The 25,297-nt window shown below is 43.4% G+C and overlaps 1 protein-coding gene and 1 long non-coding RNA gene across 2 annotated transcripts; both read right to left on the bottom strand.

The window, feature by feature from the left end:
- Positions 1–475: 475 nt before the first annotated feature.
- LOC311115568 (tripartite motif-containing protein 16-like) lies at positions 476–12,010 on the bottom strand. The gene is made up of 6 exons (XM_084190716.1): positions 11,363–12,010; positions 10,854–10,949; positions 2,409–2,642; positions 2,151–2,310; positions 1,966–2,025; positions 476–1,729 (listed from the first exon to the last, which is right to left on the bottom strand). The coding sequence occupies exons 1-6, from the start codon at positions 11,957–11,959 to the stop codon at positions 1,215–1,217; spliced, it is 1,662 nt and encodes a 553-aa protein (XP_084046842.1). The 5' UTR covers positions 11,960–12,010; the 3' UTR covers positions 476–1,214.
- A 10,499-nt stretch (positions 12,011–22,509) lies between these two features.
- LOC311115567 lies at positions 22,510–24,996 on the bottom strand. Its single transcript, XR_014611285.1, has 3 exons — positions 24,849–24,996; positions 23,357–23,412; positions 22,510–22,553 (listed from the first exon to the last, which is right to left on the bottom strand). It is a non-coding gene; the product is annotated as an uncharacterized lncRNA (long non-coding RNA).
- Between the last annotated feature and the right edge of the window lie 301 nt (positions 24,997–25,297).

Here is a 25,297-nt window from a genome sequence, read left to right on the forward strand (position 1 = left end):
AGAGACACAGAGTCAGAGACAGAGTCAGAGAGAGAGAGAGAGAGAGAGAGAGAGAGAGAGAGAGAGACAGAGAGAGAGAGAGACACAGAGTCAGAGACAGAGTCAGAGAGAGAGAGAGAGAGAGAGAGAGAGAGAGAGAGAGAGAGAGAGAGAGAGAGAGAGAGAGAGAGAGAGAGAGACACACACAGAGAGAGAGAGAGAGAGAGAGAGAGAGAAAGAGAGAGAGAGAGAGAGAGAGAGAGAGAGAGAGAGAGAGGACATCAGGTAAAGTTCTGGAGATGAGGGAATATGTGTGCAGAAAGAAACCCTCCAGTATGGTTAACCCCAGTTAGGCCCAGTATGGACTATCAATACAAGTGACCATTTAGAATGTGACCCAGTTCAATGGGTCTTAACAAAAAAAAAAAAAAGACCATCAATCTCCAATGATATTAAAGTACAATTCTGAACATTACTGATATACTGAGTGACAAGTCAAGATATCTGCTGTTTTTATTGTTTGGTTAATAGCACCACCTGCTGGACACGTTTAATGTTGCTTGACTGAGCAGTATGGGAGAATAAAAGATGCCAAACTTAGGGTCGGTTTCCCGGACATCTCCATTGAACATGCTTTTTAGTCTAGGACTAGGCTTCATCTGTGTCCGGGAAACCGGCCCATATAGTTCAATTAGCAAGTAAGTAACACTACCTGTTCCATGATACTGAGGAAAATTACATTGAGACAGAGAACCAATTGAGAAAACATGTCAATGGTTTGAATGACAACCAACATACATTAACAGCATACATCATGATTAATGTAAATGTAGCCAATTAAAACATTGCATTTGATAAAAATATGTTATTACGTTTTAATTACACTCTGAAGATTAAATCAGTCAGACAAAAATAATTGTACAGAAATTCAGCATTTTTATCTGCGGACCATCACCACCAGCATAACTAGTATCTATGTGGACCCTACTACAGTTTAACCAGCTCAGCTATAGACTACACCAGCATGACTAGTATCTATGTGGACCCTACTACAGTTTAACCAGCTCAGATATAGACTACACCAGCATGACTAGTATCTATGTGGACCCTACTACAGTTTAACCAGCTCAGCTATAGACTACACCAGCATGACTAGTATCTATGTGGACCCTACTACAGTTTAACCAGCTCAGCTATAGACTACACCAGCATGACTAGTATCTATGTGGACCCTACTACAGTTTAACCAGCTCAGCAGTACCATTATAGAGATAAAACCCAGGATAGAGGGGCTGAGTGAATGTGGTCTGGACTCTGTGGAGGAGGGTCATTGTGTCAGAGACACTGTAGAAGGACAGAGTACCTGCCTTGTGATCCAGGTCCACTCCTACTCTGGAGGACTGAGGGCCTGATACTTTAGTCACAACATTATTGTGTTTGAACAAATAACTACCACTATAACACAGTAAACTCCAGGACTTGTTATTCTCTCCAAATGCACCATCTGTCTCTGTTCTGCTGATGTCTTTATATGAGACTGCTGTATAAACCCAGTTCCCACTCCACTCCACCTCCCAGTAACAGCGTCCAGACAGACCCTCTCTACACAGAACCTGGCACCACTTGGTGAATCTGTCTGGATTAACAGGATATGGTTGGACTTGGCCTGTACGTGTCACCTTTCTGTTCCCTTCAGACAGAGAGAGGTGTGTGCCTGCTGTGTTTGGGTCCAGTGTGAGCTGACAGGAATCTGGAAGAAGAGCAGAGCAGAGACCAATGAGGGGAGTTAGAACAATAAGTTAAGTCAGATACTGTATCTACCCTGTCTTTGATTAGAGCACAGCAGAGATCAAATCAGAGAAATATGAGGAGTCAGATAGATACCCAGTCTTTGATTAGATCTACTATTGCTATATATTTCTAGAGGGATTGTTAGGAGTGTCAGTAAAAAGAGACTGTTAGTTACTTCAGAATAAAGAGACTCACATTGTAAGAACTGTTCTCTGGTCTTGGGCTCTGGAGGCAGTACAACATCCACTATATTCACTACAGACACACAAACACATTCACAGAGAGAGGGAATGTTATCATCACACCATATTCCACATGTATATGACTAGTAGGGAACTTTCAATGGTCTAAAGTTGATGTTCTTATTATTTTCAACACACCTGTAGTGGAGATCTTGGTCCATTCTCCTTTAAGGACGTCTTCTAGTTTCTCTCTCAGTTCAGACACAGTCTTACTCACATCTCCAAAGTACTGAAGAGGACGGACAACGATGCTGGGTAAGTCTGAAGATACACTGGTACTGGAGAGAGACTGATAACTCTGGAGAGAGAGAGAGAGAGAGAGAACAGAACCAAATGATTGAGAGTTTCACATTGAGTTTTAGTTTCATATCACATGTATCAAGGCAGTTGAGTTACCTGGAGGAAATGGATGTGATCCTCTGTGTGTGAGAGCTGCTCCAGCTCAGTGCTTCTCTTCCTCAGCTCAGCTATCTCCTGCTCCAGTTGCTCCAGGAGTCCTTCAGCTTGACTCACTTGAGCCTTCTCTTGGGCTCTGATCAGCTCCTTCACCTCAGAGCGCTTTCTCTCAATGGAGCGGATCAGCTCAGTAAAGATCTTATCACTGTCCTCCACTGCTGCCTGTGCAGAGCGCTGTTAAGAGAGAGAGAGAGACTGACTTGTCTTACTTTAATGAGCCATCCTCATTACACTAACACCCCCACCCCCACCCCTAAAAGCACATTGCGTGCCACCACAACCTCCACACAATCACATTATCCAGTACCCAACACCACAGTACAATACACCAACCAGCACCACATTCCAACCGTCCATCCAACCCCTCCTCTCCAGCCGTACAGACAGCCCCCCTGAGCCCCCATATCTCCTGAAACATCTCCACACTGTTGATCATTTTGTACAACTCAAACTCAACCCTAAGGCGTCAACAGTAATGGCATTACCCTGGCAACACAGAAAAAACATGATGAACAGTCTGTCATTGCAGAAAACGGACACCCCTCCCCAACTCCCAGGTCAACACGAGCCAACCAGCTATTGGTGTCCAGGGCTCCATGTAATACCCTCCACTGGACGACCCCTGACCTTTCCAGCACTGGGAGCTTATAGAGCACCCTCCACCTATACCCTGCCATGCTCTCAGCCCCCACAACCCCCTGCCACTGATGCCCCTTCACTCCCACTAAGCTCAGAGTATTAAAAGTCAGTAAGTCCTCCAGACTCTCCTGCCAGTCCCCAGTCTCTGCTGTCACTTGCAGTGGTGGAAACGGTGGTGGCCCCTCCTCAGGCTGCTCCAGCCCTCAGTACTGCAGCATAGAAATCAGAGACCCCTGCTGTATTGAGTCTCTCCTGCCGCATGATGAAGAGCTGCTGATCCAGCCCCAAACCACCAGCCCTCCTCAACAGAGCACATGCTGGTTCCCTCCAGCCCACCTCCGTCTGCTAAATGGTATATTATTTATATTTATTTATTTAACATTTGAACACAGGCCACAAAATTCTCCCCACAACCAAAACAACACATTGAACAGATATTCATGGTCCACCCTATCAAAGGCTTTCTCCTGATTATGAACAGATTGTCTGTGTTTGAGCGTCCTGGTACACAGTAGGTTTGGTCCTTCTGTACAATAGAGTCCAGGTGAGACTTGAGTCTGTTAACGAGGACCTTGGTAAAGACCTTATAGTCCAAACAGAGCAATGCCACAGGCCTCCAGTTCTTTATGTCGCTCAAATCCCTATTTTGGGCAGGAGAGTCAAAGCCTCCCGTCTACAGCTTAGCAACAGCTCCCCCACCCCGACGCACTCACGCAACACACGTCCTGTCCAATAATTCCCCAGAACTTTTTATAAAAATCCACAGGCAGACCGTCTGAGAGACAGCAGCTGAGAGTTTGTGAAAGGCCAGGGAAATGTCTATTTGATTTCTCTGTGACAGAGAGAGTTTGGAAAGGTCTGTGAGCAGAACCTGAGAAAACCCAGGATAATAATAATATGCCATTTAGCAGACGATTTTATCCAAAGCGACTTACAGTCATGTGCATACATTTTTACATATGGTCCCGGGGATCGAACCCACTACCCTGGCGTTACAAGCGCCATGCTCTACCAATTGATCTACAGAGACCACAGAATTCTGCCCTCTATAAATCAGAGTACAACTCCACAGACTCATCTCCTCACAACAGAAGTTACCCACCCATCAGGCTCCCTCATCTCCCCACAACAGAAGTTACCCGCCCATCAGGCTCCCTCATCTCCCCACAACAGAAGTTACCCACCCATCAGGCTCCCTCATCTAGCCCCACAACAGAAGTTACCCACCCATCAGGCTCCCTCATCTCCCCACAACAGAAGTTACCCGCCCATCAGGCTCCCTCATCTCCCCACAACAGAAGTTACCCACCCATCAGGCTCCCTCATCTCCCCCACAACAGAAGTTACCCACCCATCAGGCTCCCTCATCTCCCCACAACAGAAGTTACCCACCCATCAGGCTCCCTCATCTCCCCCACAACAGAAGTTACCCACCCATCAGGCTCCCTCATCTCCCCACAACAGAAGTTACCCACCCATCAGGCTCCCTCATCTCCCCACAACAGAAGTTACCCACCCATCAGGCTCCCTCATCTCCCCCACAACAGAAGTTACCCACCCATCAGGCTCCCTCATCTCCCCACAACAGAAGTTACCCACCCATCAGGCTCCCTCATCTCCCCACAACAGAAGTTACCCACCCATCAGGCTCCCTCCTCTCCCCCACAACAGAAGTTACCCACCCATCAGGCTCCCTCATCTCCCCACAACAGAAGTTACCCACCCATCAGGTTCCCTCATCTCCCCACAACAGAAGTTACCCACCCATCAGGCTCCCTCATCTCCCCACAACAGAAGTTACCCGCCCATCAGGCTCCCTCATCTCCCCACAACAGAAGTTACCCACCCATCAGACAAACGTAAAACAAGGGATTTTCTTGGTTTCCCCTCTCTGTTTTTCCAACCCCTCTGGTGAAACAGAGAACTGAGCCCTGTACTATAATATAATATAATGTGCCATTTTGCAGACGCTTTTATCCAAAGCGACTTACAGTCATGCGTGCATATATATATATATTTTTTTTTTGTGTATGGGTGGTCCCGGGGATCGAACCCACTACCCTGGCGTTACAAGCGCCGTGCTCTACCAGCTGAGCTACAGAGGACCAGGTGCAAACACATTTATGAAAGCAAAGACAAGGTCATTATTTGGGCTCTAAACACTAACAACCTACCCTTACACACCTCTTTTGCTACCCCTGCACTAAGATTTCTGCCATGGCATTTAAATGTTTTTGTTTGACATATTCCCCCAGTCTTTGCCGGCATTCATGTTAAGGAAGTCTAACCGTGAAATCTCCATAAGAGGTGGGAGGGAAATCACCACAATCAGAAACCAGTAGAGAAGCCCATAAAGCCGCCATGCCAGAAAAAAACATCCATTTAAGCAGATTCTGAAGACATGCCCTTAAGAAGCCATGACCCATTTTCTCAGCCTATACCGCTTCCTGGGTGAGAGGACACTAAACCCCTCATTCTTCATCACGTGTTGTACTTACCTTACAAACCTTCCAGGATCAATCAAATAAGACTCCAGCAGAACCTTCTTTTTCCCCTTTAGTCTCCATCAGGAACCTAGAAAGTTCTCTCACCGTATATACTGGGCCCTCAGCCTGACTGCACTTCCCCCCTGATCAGAGCCTCTTCCCCAATGACAGGCAATATTTCCTGGGATGAGCCCACCAAGCCTTCGCCCACCGGAGTCTCTGTTACTACAGAAACCTGCCTCAGCTCATGTAGCCCAGCTGCAACCATCCCCACCACCGCTTTCTCCACGGCCTGCGCACCACCACTTGGCCATTGACTACTCTCCTCCTTCCTGGTACCACCACCACTTGACCCTGCTCTACTCTCCTCCCTCCTGGTACCACCACCACTTGACCCTGCTCTACTCTCCTCCCTCCTGGTACCACCACCACTTGACCCTGCTCTACTCTCCTCCCTCCTGGTACCACCACCACTTGACCCTGCTCTACTCTCCTCCCTCCTGGTACCACCACCACTTGACCCTGCTCTACTCTCCTCCCTCCTGGTACCACCACCACTTGACCCTGCTCTACTCTCCTCCCTCCTGGTACCACCACCACTTGACCCTGCTCTACTCTCCTCCCTCCTGGTACCACCACCACTTGACCCTGCTCTACTCTCCTCCCTCCTGGTACCACCACCACTTGACCCTGCTCTACTCTCCTCCCTCCTGGTACCACCACCACTTGACCCTGCTCTACTCTCCTCCCTCCTGGTACCACCACCACTTGACCCTGCTCTACTCTCCTCCCTCCTGGTACCACCACCACTTGACCCTGCTCTACTCTCCTCCTTCCTGGTACCACCACCACTTGACCCTGCTCTACTCTCCTCCTTCCTGGTACCACCACCACTTGGCCCTGCTCTACTCTCCTCCCTCCTGGTACCACCACCACCACTTGACCCTGCTCTACTCTCCTCCTTCCTGGTACCACCACCACTTGACCCTGCTCTACTCTCCTCCTTCCTGGTACCACCACCACTTGACCCTGCTCTACTCTCCTCCTTCCTGGTACCACCACCACTTGACCCTGCTCTACTCTCCTCCCTCCTGGTACCACCACCACTTGACCCTGCACTACTCTCCTCCTTCCTGGTACCACCACCACTTGACCCTGCTCTACTCTCCTCCCTCCTGGTACCACCACCACTTGACCCTGCACTACTCTCCTCCTTCCTGGTACCACCACCACTTGACCCTGCTCTACTCTCCTCCCAGCCTCTGCCCCCTGAGTCCTAGTAGGCTGGACAACAGAACAAGTCAAAATGCACTTAAGGCTGTAAAACGGCCAAAGAGCATTGGCTGAGCTGGAACACTAGCCTGAGGCCAAAGTAAATGATTTGAAGCGAACCATCACTGAGCCTCTTCTGACTGGAATGATCCTTAGAATTCAATTTTCCCTAAATGGCACCAAAAAATGTCTACCTTTTTATTTTACCACTACAATCTGTTCTTAGGACGAAACAGAAAAAAATAAGTAATAAATAACAACTGGTGTAGAAAGTAAACATCCACACCTCGATGGTGCCAAGTGTGCTTATATCTGCATTACCAGGAAGTAGGAATTATTTTAAACTTCTGACTATTTCTGGTCTAGCGATCGATGACAGCAGAGTACACTGCTCAACCTGATGTCATTAGAAAGAGGAGATTATCCTGATTAAAATGGAGTCTGACTTGAAATATACCATTGTGAGATATTTTGTGAAATAAAGAGACATACCTATATTTCCCCTAAAGGAAACAATGGGACGACCTCAGAGCTCCAGGAGTACATGTTGTTTTTGGGACGTTTTAACTACCAGCAATACGCTGCCCAAACTTACATCATTAGAAATAATAGGTTATCTTGATTAAAATGATGTAGAACTTTAAACCATTAAAATTAATACATATATTTGACATAATTGGTGAAATAGACAGACATGTCCCTATTTCCCCAAAACAATGGCAGTCTGAAAGTTCTAAGAGCAGTCTTTTATTTAACCAGTTTACCATTTATCTACGACCATTTGCCTTTTTGTGGATTGTTTACATTTAGTTTACGTGAGTCATTTAGCAGACACTCTTAATCTAGCGGTTAAGAGCGTTGGGCAGTAATCGAAAGGTGGGTGGTTCGAATCCCCGAGCCGACTAGGTGAGAAATCTGTACCCTTGTACATCGACAGATTTAGGCACTTAACCCTAGTCGTTCTGAATAAGAGCGTCTGCTAAATGACTCACATGTAAATGTAAACTAGGCCTCTGTGAAAGCGTGGCAATAACTTATTAAGTGCATGCCGCCACCTACTGTGCTGGAGTGTGTGGTCAATCACGGTTTCCAACATTTCTAAATCCTCCTACCTAACTCAGTACTTCTGAGAAAATAAAGAAGAGCCCTACTAACTTCTAATAGACCCTCCCCCATCCCCAAAATCCCTTCCAACCCCCCCAACCCCATCCAACCTCAATGACCCTACACTTCAATCTTTCCCTCTCTTCAACATACTTACAACAATATAACAACACATGCTCCACCGTTTCATCGACCGTACCCCCCAGACACAAACCATTCCCATGCTTGCCAACCAGATGAAATTACGAGTTCAATGTACAATGTCCTAAGCGCAATCTAGTAAACACCACATCTTCCTTCCTAATCTGATTTTTGAATCTTGGTCCATCGACCTTTCTGTAAAACTGTCAACTATTCATATAAATGCCGGCCCTTGTGCTCAGAGTACCATCTCTTCTGCCACACATCTATCAAAATGGCTCTGATCTTACATTTGGCCTCACCTCTACCCAGTGGAACATTAATATCAATTATATCTCGTTTCAAAGCTCTTTTAGCTAACTGGTCTAAAATTTCATTCCCTTCCACACCCGAATGTGCTGGGACCCAGCAGAATCTCACTACTAAACCCATTCTCTCAATTCTCCATAATAACATTAATACCTTCAGTTCAACTGAGTATACTGACAGTTCATCTGTTAGTCTTCTACATATCTGCACATCAAATTCAGGAACGTAAACGCCTGCTCCTGTGAGCCGACTATCTGGGTCCTTGGATCCATCTGTGAAAAGCGGTAAAAAAGCATAAAATCTTCTACCAATGTAATTGTTAACCAGTTTCACTATATCACTGACTTCTGACCAATCTTTCCTTTTCTCTACCAAGGTTAGATCAACAACAGGGTCTGGGAGTAACCATGGAGGAACATCCCCTATCACCACAGAAGGGCCAACCTCCAACTCCCTCAAACCACTCTCATCAGCAAGCTTTCTAACTGTCCAACCAAAACCACTGCCTTGTCTACTAGTATATTCCCAACAGTCATCTAGAACAGTAGCAGTGGGATGCTCAACCTCACAGCCTTTCAACCCAATAAGATAATGACCATTTTTTACGCCGTACATACAAAGGCATCTCTCCTGCCTCCACCAGTAAGGCACATACAGATGTTGATTTAAATGCACCAATACATATCCTTAAAGCTATATACTGGATTCTGTCTTTGCCGCTGTTCCATAAAATATACACTCATAATCAATTGTCGTCCTGATCAGAGCTCTATAAATATCCATCAATGATTATCTGTCAGCACCCCATTCATAACCAGAGACCCACACAACCAACTACCGCAAAAGTGATGGAATGAGAGAGACAGAGTCATCGTTACAACACTGTACATAGCGTAACGTAACATTTCTTCTTCTTTGGAGTTTAACGGCGGTTGGTATCCAATATGTTGCATTACCGCCCCTACTGGACTATAATATAAATCCAGTTTACTATGTGATACAAAATGGGAAAAGGGGAAATTATAATAATAAAAAAAACACCCTTCCAACTAACCCTACACTCATTAAATAGCCACTACCCCATTCCACTACTTTGACCCTATCTGCTCCTGCACCATGCCAACGGCCTGGGAAGACGGGACACCACCACTCAACACACCCTGTAACTCTTCTGAAGTCTAATCTTGTATGGCCAAATACTTCTCTGCAGCTGCCACCACAACATCTATTTTCTGTGATTTACGTTCCATTTCTGCGGTACAGTTGATAACCATTGCTATGAACTCTAAGAAGCTAACTTTACTGAAGCATATATCACTCGTTGGCCTATCCCTCTGTGCTGGCACAGATCTACTACTCACAGGGATCCTCTCAGGATCTCTCACCCTTGACCCATCCTCTACTTTCTTCACTGCCTCAGCATACGACACCTTCTGCACTACTCTGACTCTAGCCACCTCAACCTGCCTCTCTCGCACCGGACACTTCCAATCCCCAGCAACATGGGCATCCCAACAGTTGACACACACAACTTTATCCACCGAAACTACACAAACCTCTATCCCATGCCCTCCTGCACACTTCCCACATCTTGGAATCTCCCTCCTACAAACTGCTGCAACATGACCATAAATGTTGCACCTGAAACAGCACAGTGAATTCGGCACAAACTTTATTCACCAGAACAATCCTTTATCCCATTCTCTTCCACACACATAAAACATCTTGGAATTTCCCTCCCACAAACTGCTGCGAAATGACCATAAACCTTGCACCTGAATTCATGGATTTGCCACAAAAGCTCGAATCAAGATAACTGATATATCATAACATGACTTTCTCTGTTAAAGACTCATAACTCAAAAGGACTGACTCCTCTGTTTCACCACGCTCACCACCGGGTCTGTGTTGCACCAAACGGCGGGAATCACAAACACCAGCAGTCTTCAACCTTAATTGCTCCACTTCTACACTTAACGCTACCCCAGAAATCACTCCTTTCAATGGTGCTTTTAATTTCTGATTGTTTATTATCTATTTCACTTGCTTTCGCAATGTAAACATATATGTTTCCCATGCCAATAAAGCCCTTTGAATTAAATTGAGAGAGAGCTCCATTTAATGTATAGGGGACTTGAGTCTTTCATGGTTACTCAAGGTTATGTGATGAGGTAACCCCTCTTGCGACATCCAAATCAGTGTCAGCCTAATGGGGAATGACCTCTTGGTGAAACAGTCAAGATGTTGGTTTCTCTCCTCAGTAGACCCGGGTTCATATCCTGCCGGTTACATTAAGCAGTCTATTCTCTGAAAGGGGTCCAGACAGCCTGTTCCCAACAGTGGAGCCAGTGGGATTGGATAGGGGCATCTCTCTCTCTCTCTGACTGGAGGAGAGAAGTGAAATGGTGTGTCTCCTCTGGTCAACAATACTCACCTTGAGACACTCCACAGCCTGTTGGAGCTCCTTCAGGTCCTTCTCTCTCTCCTGGAATCTCTGCTGGACTTTCTGCTGACTCATCCCCAGCTGCCTCTGTGGAGAATCACTCTTCAATGAGCTATCAAGCTTTATTTGTCCACTAGATCAATAGTATAGTAATGGGACATAGGGCACATTGAAGATAGGGATTAAAATGTTGAGGAAGTGTCTGTGTGAAATTATATAATTAAGTTGTTATGTGAATGATTATAGTTTTAACAGTGCACAAAACAGGGGAGCTGATTGGGTGTTTGATAACGAATGATAATGGTGTTTGACTTTAGAAAATGGTGATACATTTGGAGAATCTGGGTTAACACATCTATATAATCAAGGTTTGTGTTCATATTTGTTCTGCCGTGGATCGATATCATTTGAATGATCTCATATTCAAACAGCCATAGTTCCTACTGTATCTTTAATTATTTGTTTATCAGACAGTCACCAACAAGTAGTTCTGGTCTTACCTGTTTCTCAGTCCTCTCTGCTGCAGCTGACACTGTATCATGGCCTTTATGTTCATCCATTGTACACAGATAACAGATACACTGCTGATCGGTACGACAGAAAACCTCCAGCAGTTTGTCATGATGAGAGCAGATCTTCTCCTCTAGTTGTGCGGTGGCTTTGACCAGCTTGTGCTTCTTGAAAGCAGGAGATTCATAGTGAGATTGGAGGTGAGTCTCACAGTAAGAGGCCAGACACACCAAACAGGACATGAGGGCTTTCTGCTTTCTGGTTCCAGTGCAGAAATCACACGCCACATCTCCAGGTCCAGCATAGCACAGAGCAGGAGGGGGAGCAGCCTGGAGTCCTGTCTTCTTCAGTTTCTCCACCACTTCAGCCAACATGTTATTTTTCCTCAGATTAGGCCTTGGAGTGAAGGTCTCTCTGCACTGAGGACAGCTATAGACCCCTTTCAGAACATCCTGATCCCAGCAGTCCTCAATACAGCTCCTACAGTAACTGTGTCCACAGGGGATGGTGACCGGCTCCTTCAGTAGATCCAGACAGACAGAACAACAGAACTGGTCCTGGTCGAGCAGAACTCCTTGCTGAGCCATTTGGACGGTTGTTCACTCTCACACAGACAGACGACACAGAGACTCAGATCAGTTTCGTTTCCTCAGAAGAGAGTTTGTGGGAGGGGAGGGACTTCCTGGTTCTGCCAGAGGGGTGGGGTTAAAAGGAGGGAGGGAGGGGTTAGAGGAATGGAGGAAGAGAGAGAGGAACTGCATGCAAAAGGAAGAGGGAGTCAAATAGTTTTGTTCCTAGGTTACAGTCCTTAACATGGAACAAATGAAATAATGAATCTTAAAATGTGAGTTGTTAGAATATATAAAGGATAACAGTTTCTATGAAGAACATATGTATAATTATTTTAATGACCTTTATAATGCCTTATAATACACTAATGTGTTATAATTAAGCAATAAGGCCTGAGGAGGTGTGGTATATGGCCAATATACACTACCACAGCTAAGGGCTGTTCTTAGCCACAACGCAACGTGGATTGAGAATGATGTAACACTTTCAAAAATCAAATCAAATTATTGGTCGCATACACATAGTTAGCAGATGTTATTGTAGGTGTAGCGAAATGCTTGTGTTCCTGGCTCCAACAGTGCAGTAATAACTAACAATACACACATCTAAAAAGTAAAGGAATGGAATTAAGAAATATATAAATATTAGGACGATGATGTAGGAGTCTGGAGTGTAAATATATTGATAAACTGGGTAGTTCAAGCCCTGAATGCTGATTGGCCGACAGCCGTGGTATATCAGACCGTATACAAAACATTTATTTTACTGCTCTAATTACGTTGGTACGTTAATAGCAATAAGGCAGTTTTAGAACACCTACTCATTCAAAGGTTTTTCTTTATTTGTACTATTTTCTACATTGTAGAATAACAGTGAAGACATCAAAACTATGAAACAACACATATGGAATCATGTAGTAACCAAATAAGTGTTAAACAAATCAAAATATATTTTATATTTGAGATTCTTCAAATAGCCACCCTTTGCCTTGATGATAGATTTGCACACTCTTGGCATTCTCTCAACCAGCTTCATGAGGTAGTCACCTGGAATGCATTTCAAATAACAGATGTTCTTTCTTAAAAGTTAATTTGTGGAATTTCTTTCCATCTTAATGCGTTTGAGCCAATCAGTTGTGTTGTGACAAGGGAGGGGTGGTATACAGAAGATAGCCCTATTTGGTAAAAGACCAAGTCCATATTATGGCAAGAAGAGCTCAAATAAGCAAAGAGCAATGACAGTCCATCATTACTTTAAGACATGGTCAGTCAATACGGAACATTTCAAGACCTTTGAACGTTTCTTCAAGTGCAGTCGCAAAAACCATCAAGCGCTATGATGAAACTGGCTCTCATGAGGACCGCCATAGAAAAGGAAGACCCAGAGTTACCTCTGCTGCAGAGGATAAGTTCATTAGAGTTAACTGCACCTCAGATTGCAGCCCAAATAAATGCTTTACAGAGTTCAAGTAACAGACACATCCCAACATCAACTGTTCAGAGGAGAATCAGGCCTTCATGGTCAAATTGCTGCAAAGAAACCACTACTAAAGGACACCAATAAGAAGAAGAGACTTGCTTGGGCCAAGAAACACAAGCAATGGACATTAGACCGGTGGAAATCTGTCCTTTGGTCTGATGAGTCCAAATTTGATATTTTGGGTTCCAAGCGCAGTGTCTTTGTGAGACACAGAGTAGGTGAACGGATGATATCCACATGTGTGGTTCCCACCGTGGAGCACGGAGTAGATGGTGTGATGGTGTGGGGGTACTTTACTTATGACACTGTCTTTAGAATTCAAGGCACACTTAACCAGCATGGCTACCACAGCATTCTGCAGCGATACGCCATCCCATCTGGTTTGGGCTTAGTGGGACTATCATTTGTTTTTTCAACAGGACAATGACCCAACACACCTCCAGGCTGTGTAAGGGCTATTTGACCAAGAATGAGAGTGATGGAGTGCTGCATCAGATGACCTGGCCTCCACAATCACCCGACCTCAACCCAATTGAGATGGTTTGTGATGAGTTGGACCGCAGAGTGAAGGAAAAGCAGCCAACAAGTGCTCAGCATATGTGGGAACTCCTTCAAGACTGTTGGAAAAACATTCCTCATGAAGCGGTTTGAGAGAATGCCAAGAGTGTGCAAAGCTGTCAAGGCAAAGGGTGGCTACTTTGAAGAATCCAAAATCTAAAATATATTTTGATTTGATTGAACACTTTTACTACATGATTCCATGTGTTATTTCATAGTTTAGATGTCTTCACTATTATTCTACAATGTAGGAAATAGTCAAATAAAGGAAAACCCTTGAATGAGTAGGTGTTCTAAAACTTTTGACCAGTAGTGAAGGTATCCAAACTTTTGACTGGTATTGTATACAGGCTCTGACTATCTGCTCTATATCAGCATTCATCTTGGGCCAGAATAACACTGCTTTAGCACCTCGTTTTGACTTTTCCATCCCTAGATGGTCCTTGTGTATTTTGATCAGAATGTTTTTCTGTAACACACTTGGTATCACAATTCTTGAACCCTTAAACAGAATTCCATCAAGTCCAGATAGCTCATCCCTGTATTGACCATAAGGGTATGGTATAGCTTGTACAGACTACCTGCATGTTATGGCTTGACTCACCTTTTGAAAACACTCATCTTCTGCAGTAGCACGTGAAATAACTGTCCACATTTCATCTGAGAGTGGGCAACTCTCTCTGATAAGGTTTACATGTATGGTCTCGTCCTGCTCATATATATCTGGTTTGGTTCTGAGCTGTCAAAAGCTCTGGACAATGTGTCTGTCACTAACAATTCTTTCCCTGGCCTGTACTCGAGTTGCAAGTCATATTTCTGAAGTTTTAGAAACAGTCCCTGTTCTCTTGGTGGTGTGTGTGTTAGACCCTTCCTTGCAATAGTAACTTAAGGTTGATGATCTGTTTCATCCCACACTGTTTTACCACAGATAAACACACTGCATTTCTCACATGCATATGACAGTGCCAATGCCTCTTTCTCAATCTGAGCATAGTTCCACTCAGAAGTTGGCAGAGCCCTGGAGGCATATGCAACTGGGCGCCATCTAGTGCCATACTGCTGTAACAACACTGCACCTTAACCTGCTTTAGAGGCATCTGCTGAGATTGAGGTTTTGAGCTTTTTATCATAGAACCTCAGTAGTGGAGCATGCATGATGTAGTGGACATTCTAATCAATAATGAGGAGAGACAGGGTCAATCACCAATCAGGATATGACTTTATTCAAAACGTATCAATAAGGTAATAAGTTGAGGCTGGTCGACCCAACAGTCTTGACACAAAGAATACTAAAGATCTTTTATAGCAAAGATACACCCTCTTAGTCTACATGACAAATAACAGATGTATGGAATGAGTCAAAAGGTGAGACTTGATATATTAGAAAGGAGTATCCCCAAGCCAGAAATCATTTGCTATGAAGACTGTTCTTACTGTATGGAAATCAGAGTTTAGCCTCCAAAACAAGCTTCCTCTCATCATTATCCATAGCCCAGCCATCTCTCCCTGGTACCTCATTACACCAACTCATTCTATGGAATGCATTCTGTAGGTTTTATCACCAAAGGCATCGTTAATCTACTGTCAGTGTTAACAGACACATGAGAGTTTCTAAGAACCCTTTTCTGCTGCAGAAAACAACCATTTGATGCAATAACAGTATTAGAACATCATCTAGTCATTGTTGTCCTCACAATGATCAATGCCTTGAGCTCCTCAAAACTCTTTCTGATGATTACTGTTCCAACACCACTCTGTAGTTTTACACAGTAGACTTCTCATCTGACTAGTGTGAGTTGCCAGATTAGGTACAAATTAGCCCACATAGTTAACCATCCCTAAGAACCTTTGTATGTCCTCTTGATCGGTAGGCAGTGGCATGTTCTTGATGGCGGTCACTTTGCTCTGGTCTGTCTGAACACCTTCACATGTTAGTTTTTCACCCAAGAAGGTTATTTCTGTCTTTCTGAACTCCCATTTGTCTGCATTTAGCTTTAGCCCATTATTTTACATTTAAGTCAATCTGGCAACCTTCAATCTGGCAACCGGGGGCATATCTGATCCTGTTCATTTCAGCTGAGCTTTCATGCGACCCTCACAGCTTGTATGGAGAGAGAACAGCCATCTAAGAGTATGTTTGACATCAGGGTTCATGTCTCGTGATGTGTCCCAGCAATGGGAGCTGACTTTCTTTCCTAGTCTCTTTTCCTGGTCTCCTTTCTTTGTCTCCTCATCCAATTGGCAAGGATCCCCCAGAACCTATTTCTCAATAACATACGGTACGTACTCAGAATGTCTGTGAGGCAGACAGCCCTGTGGCTGATTTCTATATACACCTACTTTAATAGACTGTGCAATGACTGGATTATTGATCACATCCTGAACTAGAGGGCACTATCCCACAGCATTATCCAGCTGAGAATATGTGTTTGAATATGTATTCATGCTGACATATAGGCATTTGACTTGTATCTCCATTAAGCTGATGTATTGGCATGCACAGAGACAGAGAGAGGCCGAGAGAGAGAGGGAGGGCGAGAGAGAGAGGGCGAGAGGGGGGGTGGGGGGGGGGGAGAGAGAGAGAGATAGATATATATACATCTCAAGCCATGCATGTTTGGATACTGGACGGGTGCAATCTCCATACAGGGCAGACTGGGAAACAGGCGCAACCAACCATGGATGGGGTGGGGGTGGGGTGTGGGGAACTTGACGACAACTTGCGGACAGTGGGTTTAGAACAACAATGGCAAAAACTGTATACAAAAAAGTATAAATATACCACCAAAAGGGCACTTGTGAGTGGGAGGGCAAATGGCAGGTGGGAGGGCACAGGTAGACCCCTATCTGTGAATGAGGTTTCATTTCCAGTTTTTAGGACTACAAACTGGCGAGCTCTATGGCCACAACCATCTGTGACAATCTAAAGAGAGAAAGAATGCTTTGAGTACAAAACTGTGGATACATTAGAGACCATGAGAGACCATTTTCTCTGGCACGCTCAATTCTCTTAGCATATCTTTCAAGTCTAATGCGACAAAATAATTGTTGAGAATCTAAGGCTGGTGACAAATTTTTTTTGAAAGTCTTGGCAAATCTAGAGGTTAGGAATCTGGGCTAATATCCATACAGTTTCTCTCTAGCAAAACACAGAACAAAGAATTGGTCTTGACCTGACCCTTAAAAACAATGTGCACACACAAACATTTGATGCTAAAATTATTTTTATTATTTTATAATGCTTGAAGAATTTAATATAGAAATCGATATAGAAAACAAGGGAAAGCATGAGAATGAATTTCAGAAAATATTTGTAAAATTGCAGAGGTCACTTGTTAGCAAGGAAAACGTCAGGAGCTGAAAAAATACAAAAAGGTATCATTGTTAGAATCATGTAATACTGTGTGTCAAACAAACTTCAGTCATCAGCTTTAACATTCTCTGAGTTGGAACATTCTCCTCTCTTACCTATGCATTATGCCTTCGTTTTTCTGCACACAAGGGATTTCAAGAATGTAGCCAAGCGATTTTTCCCAGCTGCAAATATAGAGACATCAGAGAGAGAGAGAGAGAGAGAGAGAGAGAGAGAGAGAGAGAGAGAGAGAGAGAGAGAGAGAGATGTTGATTCAACGTCATCACATAAAAACAAAATTGGGTGGAAAGAAGGGTGATTCAACCAGAAAACTCCACTGATATCAGACAGCTAAATGCATCGTTAGATTCTTTTTTGCCCTTCCGCGTCACTTTCTACACAGAAGACATCCGCTAAACATAGAATCAAGCTGTTTATCTGTGTCTCTGTGACTGACGATAACTTCGGCAGGAAGTTGACTACAAATACAAAGTTGCCAATATCTTTGCAAATCAACAAGCGAAGGATAAAAATATGCTTCAACTGAAAACCGAGATGACTGCATTAGAAAATAAATCCAGTAGGCTGTATAGGCCTATATTTCAATCATATTGAAATCAATTTCATGTTCAGTCAATTTACTTCTATTTGTAGGCTACACTGTCTGTAATTTTTGACATCTTCGGCCATTATAAAAACGATACATCGTTAAAAAACTAGTAAGCTTAAGTTCCATCGCTATCAGGAAACGGGGCCCTGGTCTTTACCTTTGCACTTTGCTGGCTGGTCCTTCTGAGGGTTCAGAGTCTTTGACACAGTTGCAGTAACCATGGAGACATCTGACAAGACAAAGGAAAATGGGGGATGTTAATACCATCAGAGAGAGAGAGAGAGAGAGAGAGAGAGAGAGAGAGAGAGAGAGAGAGAGAGAGAGAGAGAGAGAGAGAGAGAGAGAGAGAGAGAGAGAGAGAGATTGGAAATAAACACCATCGCTGTTATTTAGAGCCTAGTGTGTCTCAGTTGGTATGGCATGGCGCTTGCAACACCAGGGTTGTGGGTTCGATTCCCACGTGGGGCCAGTATAAAAAGTATGAGAGTGTGTGAGTGAGAGTGTAGCTTTGACCATATACAGACTCAGTGAGCATAGCCTTGCTATTGAGAGAGGCCGCCGTAGGCACTGCCCACAAAATGAGGTGGAATCCCTCAGATTAGACAGACCCACAAAGAATTTTGAACTATTTGCCCATCGTTACAACACTGTATATAGACGTAATATGACATTTGAAATGTCTTTATTCTTTTGGAACTTCTGAGTGTAATGTTTACTGTTAATATTTATAGTTTTTTTCTCTTTTGTTTACTACCTACTTCACTTGCTTTGACAATGTTAACATACGTTTCCCATGCCAATAAAGCCCTTAAATTGAAATTGAATTGAGAGAGAGAGAGAGAGAGAGCACATTTACACCCTCCACACTCTAATTGACAAACAAGTCAACCAAAACAAAGGCAAAATCTACTCGTGTTTTGTAGACTTCAAGAAAGCATTTGATTCAATTTTGCACTAAGGTATTTTATTACAAACGAATAGTAAGTGGTATTGGAGGGAAAACATATGATGTTATTAAATCAATGTACACTAAAAACAACTTAAAATCGGCAACAAGCCGAGACTTCTTCTCTCAGGGACGTGGAGTGAAACAGGGCTGCCCAATAAGTGCAACACTATTTAACCTCTATGAATTGGCAAAAACATTAGAAGAATCGGCAGCACCTGGTCTCACCCTACACAACACTGAAATCAAGTGTCTGCTGTACGCAGATGACCTGGTGCAACTGTCTCCCACTTAGGAGGGGTTACAGCAGCATCTAGATCATCTGCACAGGTTCTGTCAGACCTGGGCTCTGACCGTTAATCTAAAAAAAAATGAATATAATGATATTCCAAAAAAAGGTCAGGAAATCAGGATGACAAATATAAATTCTATTTGGACACAGTTCTATTAGAACACACCAAAAATTACACGTATCTAGGACTAAATATCAGCAACACAGGTAGCTTTCACATGGCTGTGAATGAGCTGAGAGACAAAGCAAGAAGAGCCATTAAAAGGAATATTAAAATCGAAATTCCAATTAGAATCTGGCTCAATCAGTTATAGAACCAAGTGCTCTATATGGCAGCGAAGTATGGGGTCCGCTCTGTAATAATGAATTTCTCTCTGTCTCTCTCTCTCTGTCTCTCTCTTTCTCTCTCTGTCTCTCTCCTTCTCTCTCTGTCTCTGTCTCTGTCTTTCTCTCTCTGTCTCTCTGTGTCTCTCTCTGTTTCTCTCTCTCTCTCTCTCTCTCTTTCTCTGTCTCTGTCTCTGTCTGTCTCTCTCTCTCTCTGTGTCTCTCTCTATGTCTCTCTCTGTCTCTCTCTCTCTCTCTCTTTCTCTGTCTCTCTCTCTCTCTCTCTCTCCTCTCTCTCTCTCTCTTTCTCTTTCTCTCTGTCTGTCTCTCTTTCTCTCTCTCGTCCTTTTTTGTCTCCCTCTCTCTATATCTCTCGTCCTTTTTATCTTTGCACTGTGTCATCAAATACTTTGTGAAAAGTCTGTCCCTCTCTATCCCCCTTCATGTTTTACCTTTGCATTTTGCTGACTGTTGATCATGCGGGTCCTTGCTCTTTAGCCCTGATGCAGTGAAAATAGAGTAATCTAAGGACAGAAAGAGGAATATATATGAATGGAGATTTGATAGGACAATAACACACAGCAGTAAAAGTAGAGTTAAGTCCTATAGGCTGTTTCAATGCACCAGAGGAGTAGTCACACATAACTCAGTACCTTAGTGAGATACACTGCTGTTACTTAAATGTAATACAGTTTTATTAGCCTCCCCATGGGGATTAAGATGGCATCGTCTGAGTACAACGTGATGCTAAACCACCCTGAAGGATGCAAAGCAGAAACATCTGTGTACGCTATCCCTCATGCAGTGAAAAAGACAAAACTAAAACAAAAAAAATGACGTCAGCTTTATGCGACATCTTTTTGAGTGCGGACCATCACACTTTATTGCTTATTTGAATTTAAGGGTTTTACGCACCAACCTAACTTTAGGGACAGCGCGAGGGTGCTCTTTGCTTTTAAACTACAGAGAATGAAATGTTTTGTGTTTGAGTCCCTTGTCACTTTGCCTGGTCCTACCTTTACATTGTGGTTGTCTGGTCTGTTTGCCTGTCAATTCCGGATTCTCTACCCTGTCCAGGTGTTCCTGTAAGGCCTTCTCATTCCTCAGCCTGCGCTGCTCTTCTTTAGACAGCACCTCCTCCTCCTTTCTCTTTCCCTCTATCTCTTTGGCCTGGTCTTTATCTCTCCTATCCTTCTGACAAGGCCCCCTTCTCCCCTCTTCTGCCATCCTCTCAAATTTGTCCATATTGAGCTCTGCATCTGTCTTTGGCACTGTTACTTTGTCATTCCCATCTTCTTTTGGACAGTCTCACTTTTATTACTCACTTTGACCTGGGGGACCTTGGCCACGCCTTGACTGCTCGTGGAAAACACAGAGAAATCTGAGAGAGAGAGAGAGAGAGAGAGAGAGAGAGAGAGAGAGAGAGAGAGAGAGAGAGAGAGAGGAGAGAGAGAGAGAGAGAGAGAGAGATGAGAGAGAGAGAGAGAGAGAGAGAGAGAGAGAGAGAGAGAGAGAGAGAGAGAGGAGAGAGAGAGAGAGAGAGAGAGAGAGGCTTTGACTATATACAGACTCAGTGAGCATAGCCTTGCTATTGAGAGAGGCCGCCGTAGGCACTGCCCACAAAATGAGGTGGAATCCCTCAGATTACACAGACCCACAAAGAATTTTGAACTATTTGCCCATCGTTACAACACTGTATATATACGTAATATGACCTTTGAAATGTCTTTATTCTTTTGGAACTTCTGAGTGTAATGTTTACTGTTAATATTTATTGTTTATTTCTCTTTTGTTTACTACCTACTTCACTTGCTTTGACAATGTTAACATACGTTTCCCATGCCAATAAAGCCCTTAAATTGAAATTGAATTGAGAGAGAGAGAGAGAGAGAGAGAGAGAGAGAGAGAGAGAGAGACCACATTTACACCCTCCACACTCTAATTGATAAACAAGTCAACCAAAACAAAGGCAAAATCTACTCGTGTTTTGTAGACTTCAAGAAAGCATTTGATTCAATTTTGCACTAAGGTATTTTATTACAAACGAATAGTAAGTGGTATTGGAGGGAAAACATATGATGTTATTAAATCAATGTACACTAAAAACAACTTAAAATCGGCAACAAGCCGAGACTTCTTCTCTCAGGGACGTGGAGTGAAACAGGGCTGCCCAATAAGTGCAACACTATTTAACCTTTATGAATTGGCAAAAACATTAGAAGAATCGGCAGCACCTGGTCTCACCCTACACAACACTGAAATCAAGTGTCTGCTGTACGCAGATGACCTGGTGCAACTGTCTCCCACTTAGGAGGGGTTACAGCAGCATCTAGATCATCTGCACAGGTTCTGTCAGACCTGGGCTCTGACCGTTAATCAAAAAAAAAAACGAATATAATGATATTCCAAAAAAAGGTCAGGAAATCAGGATGACAAATATAAATTCTATTTGGACACAGTTCTATTAGAACACACCAAAAATTACACGTATCTAGGACTAAATATCAGCAACACAGGTAGCTTTCACATGGCTGTGAATGAGCTGAGAGACAAAGCAAGAAGAGCCATTAAAAGGAATATTAAAATCGAAATTCCAATTAGAATCTGGCTCAATCAGTTATAGAACCAAGTGCTCTATATGGCAGCGAAGTATGGGGTCCACTCTCTAATAATGAATTTCTCTCTGTCTCTCTCTCTCTGTCTCGCTCTTTCTCTCTCTCTCTCTCTCTCTCTCTCTTTCTCTGTCTCTCTCTCTGTTTCTCTCTCTGTCTCTCTCTCTGTTTCTCTCTGTCTCTGTCTCTGTCTCTCTCTCTCTCTCTGTGTCTCTCTCTCTGTCTCTCTCTGTCTCTCTCTCTGTCTCTCTCTCTTGTCCTTTTTTGTCTCCCTCTCTCTATATCCCTCGTCCTTTTTAGCTTTGCACTGTGTCATCAAATACTTTGTGAAAAGTCTGTCCCTCTCTATCCCCCTTCATGTTTTACCTTTGCATTTTGCTGACTGTTGATCATTCGGGTCCTTGCTCTTTAGCCCTGATGCAGTGAAAATAGAGTAATCTAAGGACAGAAAAGGAATATATATGAATGGAGATTTGATAGGACAATAACACACAGCAGTAAAAGTAGAGTTAAGTCCTATAGGCTGTTTCAATGCACCAAAGTAGGAGTAGTCACACATAACTCAGTACCTTAGTGAGATACACTGCTGTTACTTAAATGTAATACAGTTTTATTAGCCTCCCCATGGGGATTAAGATGGCATCGTCTGAGTACAACGTGATGCTAAACCACCCTGAAGGATGCAAAGCAGAAACATCTGTGTACGCTATCCCTCATGCAGTGAATAAGACAAAAACTAAACAAAAAAATGACGTCAGCTTTATGCGACATCTTTTTGAGTGCGGACCATCACACTTTATTGCTTATTTGAATTTAAGGGTTTTACGCACCAACCTAACTTTAGGGAGAGCGCAATGGTGCTCTTTGCTTTTAAACCACAGAGAATGAAATGTTTTGTGTTTGAGTCCATTGTCACTTTGCCTGGTCCTACCATTACATTGTGGTTGTCTGGTCTGTTTGCCTGTCAATTCCGGATTCTTTACCCTGTCCAGGTGTTCCTGTAAGGCCTTCTCATTCCTCAGCCTGCGCTGCTTTTCTTTAGACAGCACCTCCTCCTCCTTTCTCTTTCCCTCTATCTCTTTGGCCTGGTCTTTATCTCTCCTATCCTTCTGACAAGGCCAAATTCTCTCCTCTTCTGCCATCCTCTCAAATTTGTCCATAAGGAGCTCTGCCTCTGTCTTTGGCGCTGTTACTTTGTCATTCCCATCTTTCTTTTGAACACTCTCACTTTTATTACTCACTTTGACCTGGGGGACCTTGGCCACGCCTTGACTGCTCGTGGAAAACACAGAGAAATCTGAGAGAGAGAGAGAGAGAGAGAGAGAGAGAGAGAGAGAGAGAGAGAGAGAAGCTTTGACTATATACAGACTCAGTGAGCATAGCCTTGCTATTGAGAGAGGGCCGCCGTAGGCACTGCCCACAAAATGAGGTGGAATCCCTCAGATTACACAGACCCACAAAGAATTTTGAACTATTTGCCCATCGTTACAACACTGTATATAGACGTAATATGACATTTGAAATGTCTTTATTCTTTGGAACTTCTGAGTGTAATGTTTACAGTTAATATTTATTGTTTATTTCTCTTTTGTTTACTACCTACTTCACTTGCTTTGACAATGTTAACATACGTTTCCCATGCCAATAAAGCCCTTAAATTGAAATTGAATTGAGAGAGAGAGAGAGAGAGAGAGAGAGAGAGAGAGAGAGAGAGAGAGAGACCACATTTACACCCTCCACACTCTAATTGACAAACAAGTCAACCAAAACAAAGGCAAAATCTACTCGTGTTTTGTAGACTTCAAGAAAGCATTTGATTCAATTTTGCACTAAGGTATTTTATTACAAACGAATAGTAAGTGGTATTGGAGGGAAAACATATGATGTTATTAAATCAATGTACACTAAAAACAACTTAAAATCGGCAACAAGCCGAGACTTCTTCTCTCAGGGACGTGGAGTGAAACAGGGCTGCCCAATAAGTGCAACACTATTTAACCTCTATGAATTGGCAAAAACATTAGAAGAATCGGCAGCACCTGGTCTCACCCTACACAACACTGAAATCAAGTGTCTGCTGTATGCAGATGACCTGGTGCAAACTGTCTCCCACTTAGGAGGGGTTACAGCAGCATCTAGATCATCTGCACAGGTTCTGTCAGACCTGGGCTCTGACCGTTAATCTAAAAAAAAACGAATATAATGATATTCCAAAAAAAGGTCAGGAAATCAGGATGACAAATATAAATTCTATTTGGACACAGTTCTATTAGAACACACCACAAATTACACGTATCTAGGACTAAATATCAGCAACACAGGTAGCTTTCACATGGCTGTGAATGAGCTGAGAGACAAAGCAAGAAGAGCCATTAAAAGGAATATTAAAATCGAAATTCCAATTAGAATCTGGCTCAATCAGTTATAGAACCAAGTGTTCTATATGGCAGCGAAGTATGGGGTCCGCTCTCTAATAATGAATTTCTCTCTGTCTCTCTCTCTCTGTCTCGCTCTTTCTCTCTCTCTCTCTCTCTTTCTCTGTCTCTGTCTCTGTCTCTCTCTCTCTGTGTCTCTCTCTCTGTCTCTCTGTCTCTCTCTCTGTCTCTCTCTCTTTCTCTCTCTCGTCCTTTTTTGTCTCCCTCTCTCTATATCTCTCGTCCTTTTTATCTTTGCACTGTGTCATCAAATACTTTGTGAAAAGTCTGTCCCTCTCTATCCCCCTTCATGTTTTACCTTTGCATTTTGCTGACTGTTGATCATGCGGGTCCTTGCTCTTTAGCCCTGATGCAGTGAAAATAGAGTAATCTAAGGACAGAAAAGGAATATATATGAATGGAGATTTGATAGGACAATAACACACAGCAGTAAAAGTAGAGTTAAGTCCTATAGGCTGTTTCAATGCACCAGAGGAGTAGTCATACATAACTCAGTACCTTAGTGAGATACACTGCTGTTACTTAAATGTAATACAGTTTTATTAGCCTCCCCATGGGGATTAAGATGGCATCGTCTGAGTACAACGTGATGCTAAACCACCCTGAAGGATGCAAAGCAGAAACATCTGTGTACGCTATCCCTCATGCAGTGAAAAAGACAAAAACTAAAACAAAAAAAATGACGTCAGCTTTATGCGACATCTTTTTGAGTGCGGACCATCACACTTTATTGCTTATTTGAATTTA

The sequence above is a fragment of the Coregonus lavaretus genome (assembly GCF_964263955.1).
Source record: "Coregonus lavaretus genome assembly, contig: HAP1_SCAFFOLD_2792, whole genome shotgun sequence".
Classification (NCBI taxonomy): Eukaryota; Metazoa; Chordata; class Actinopteri; order Salmoniformes; family Salmonidae; genus Coregonus; species Coregonus lavaretus.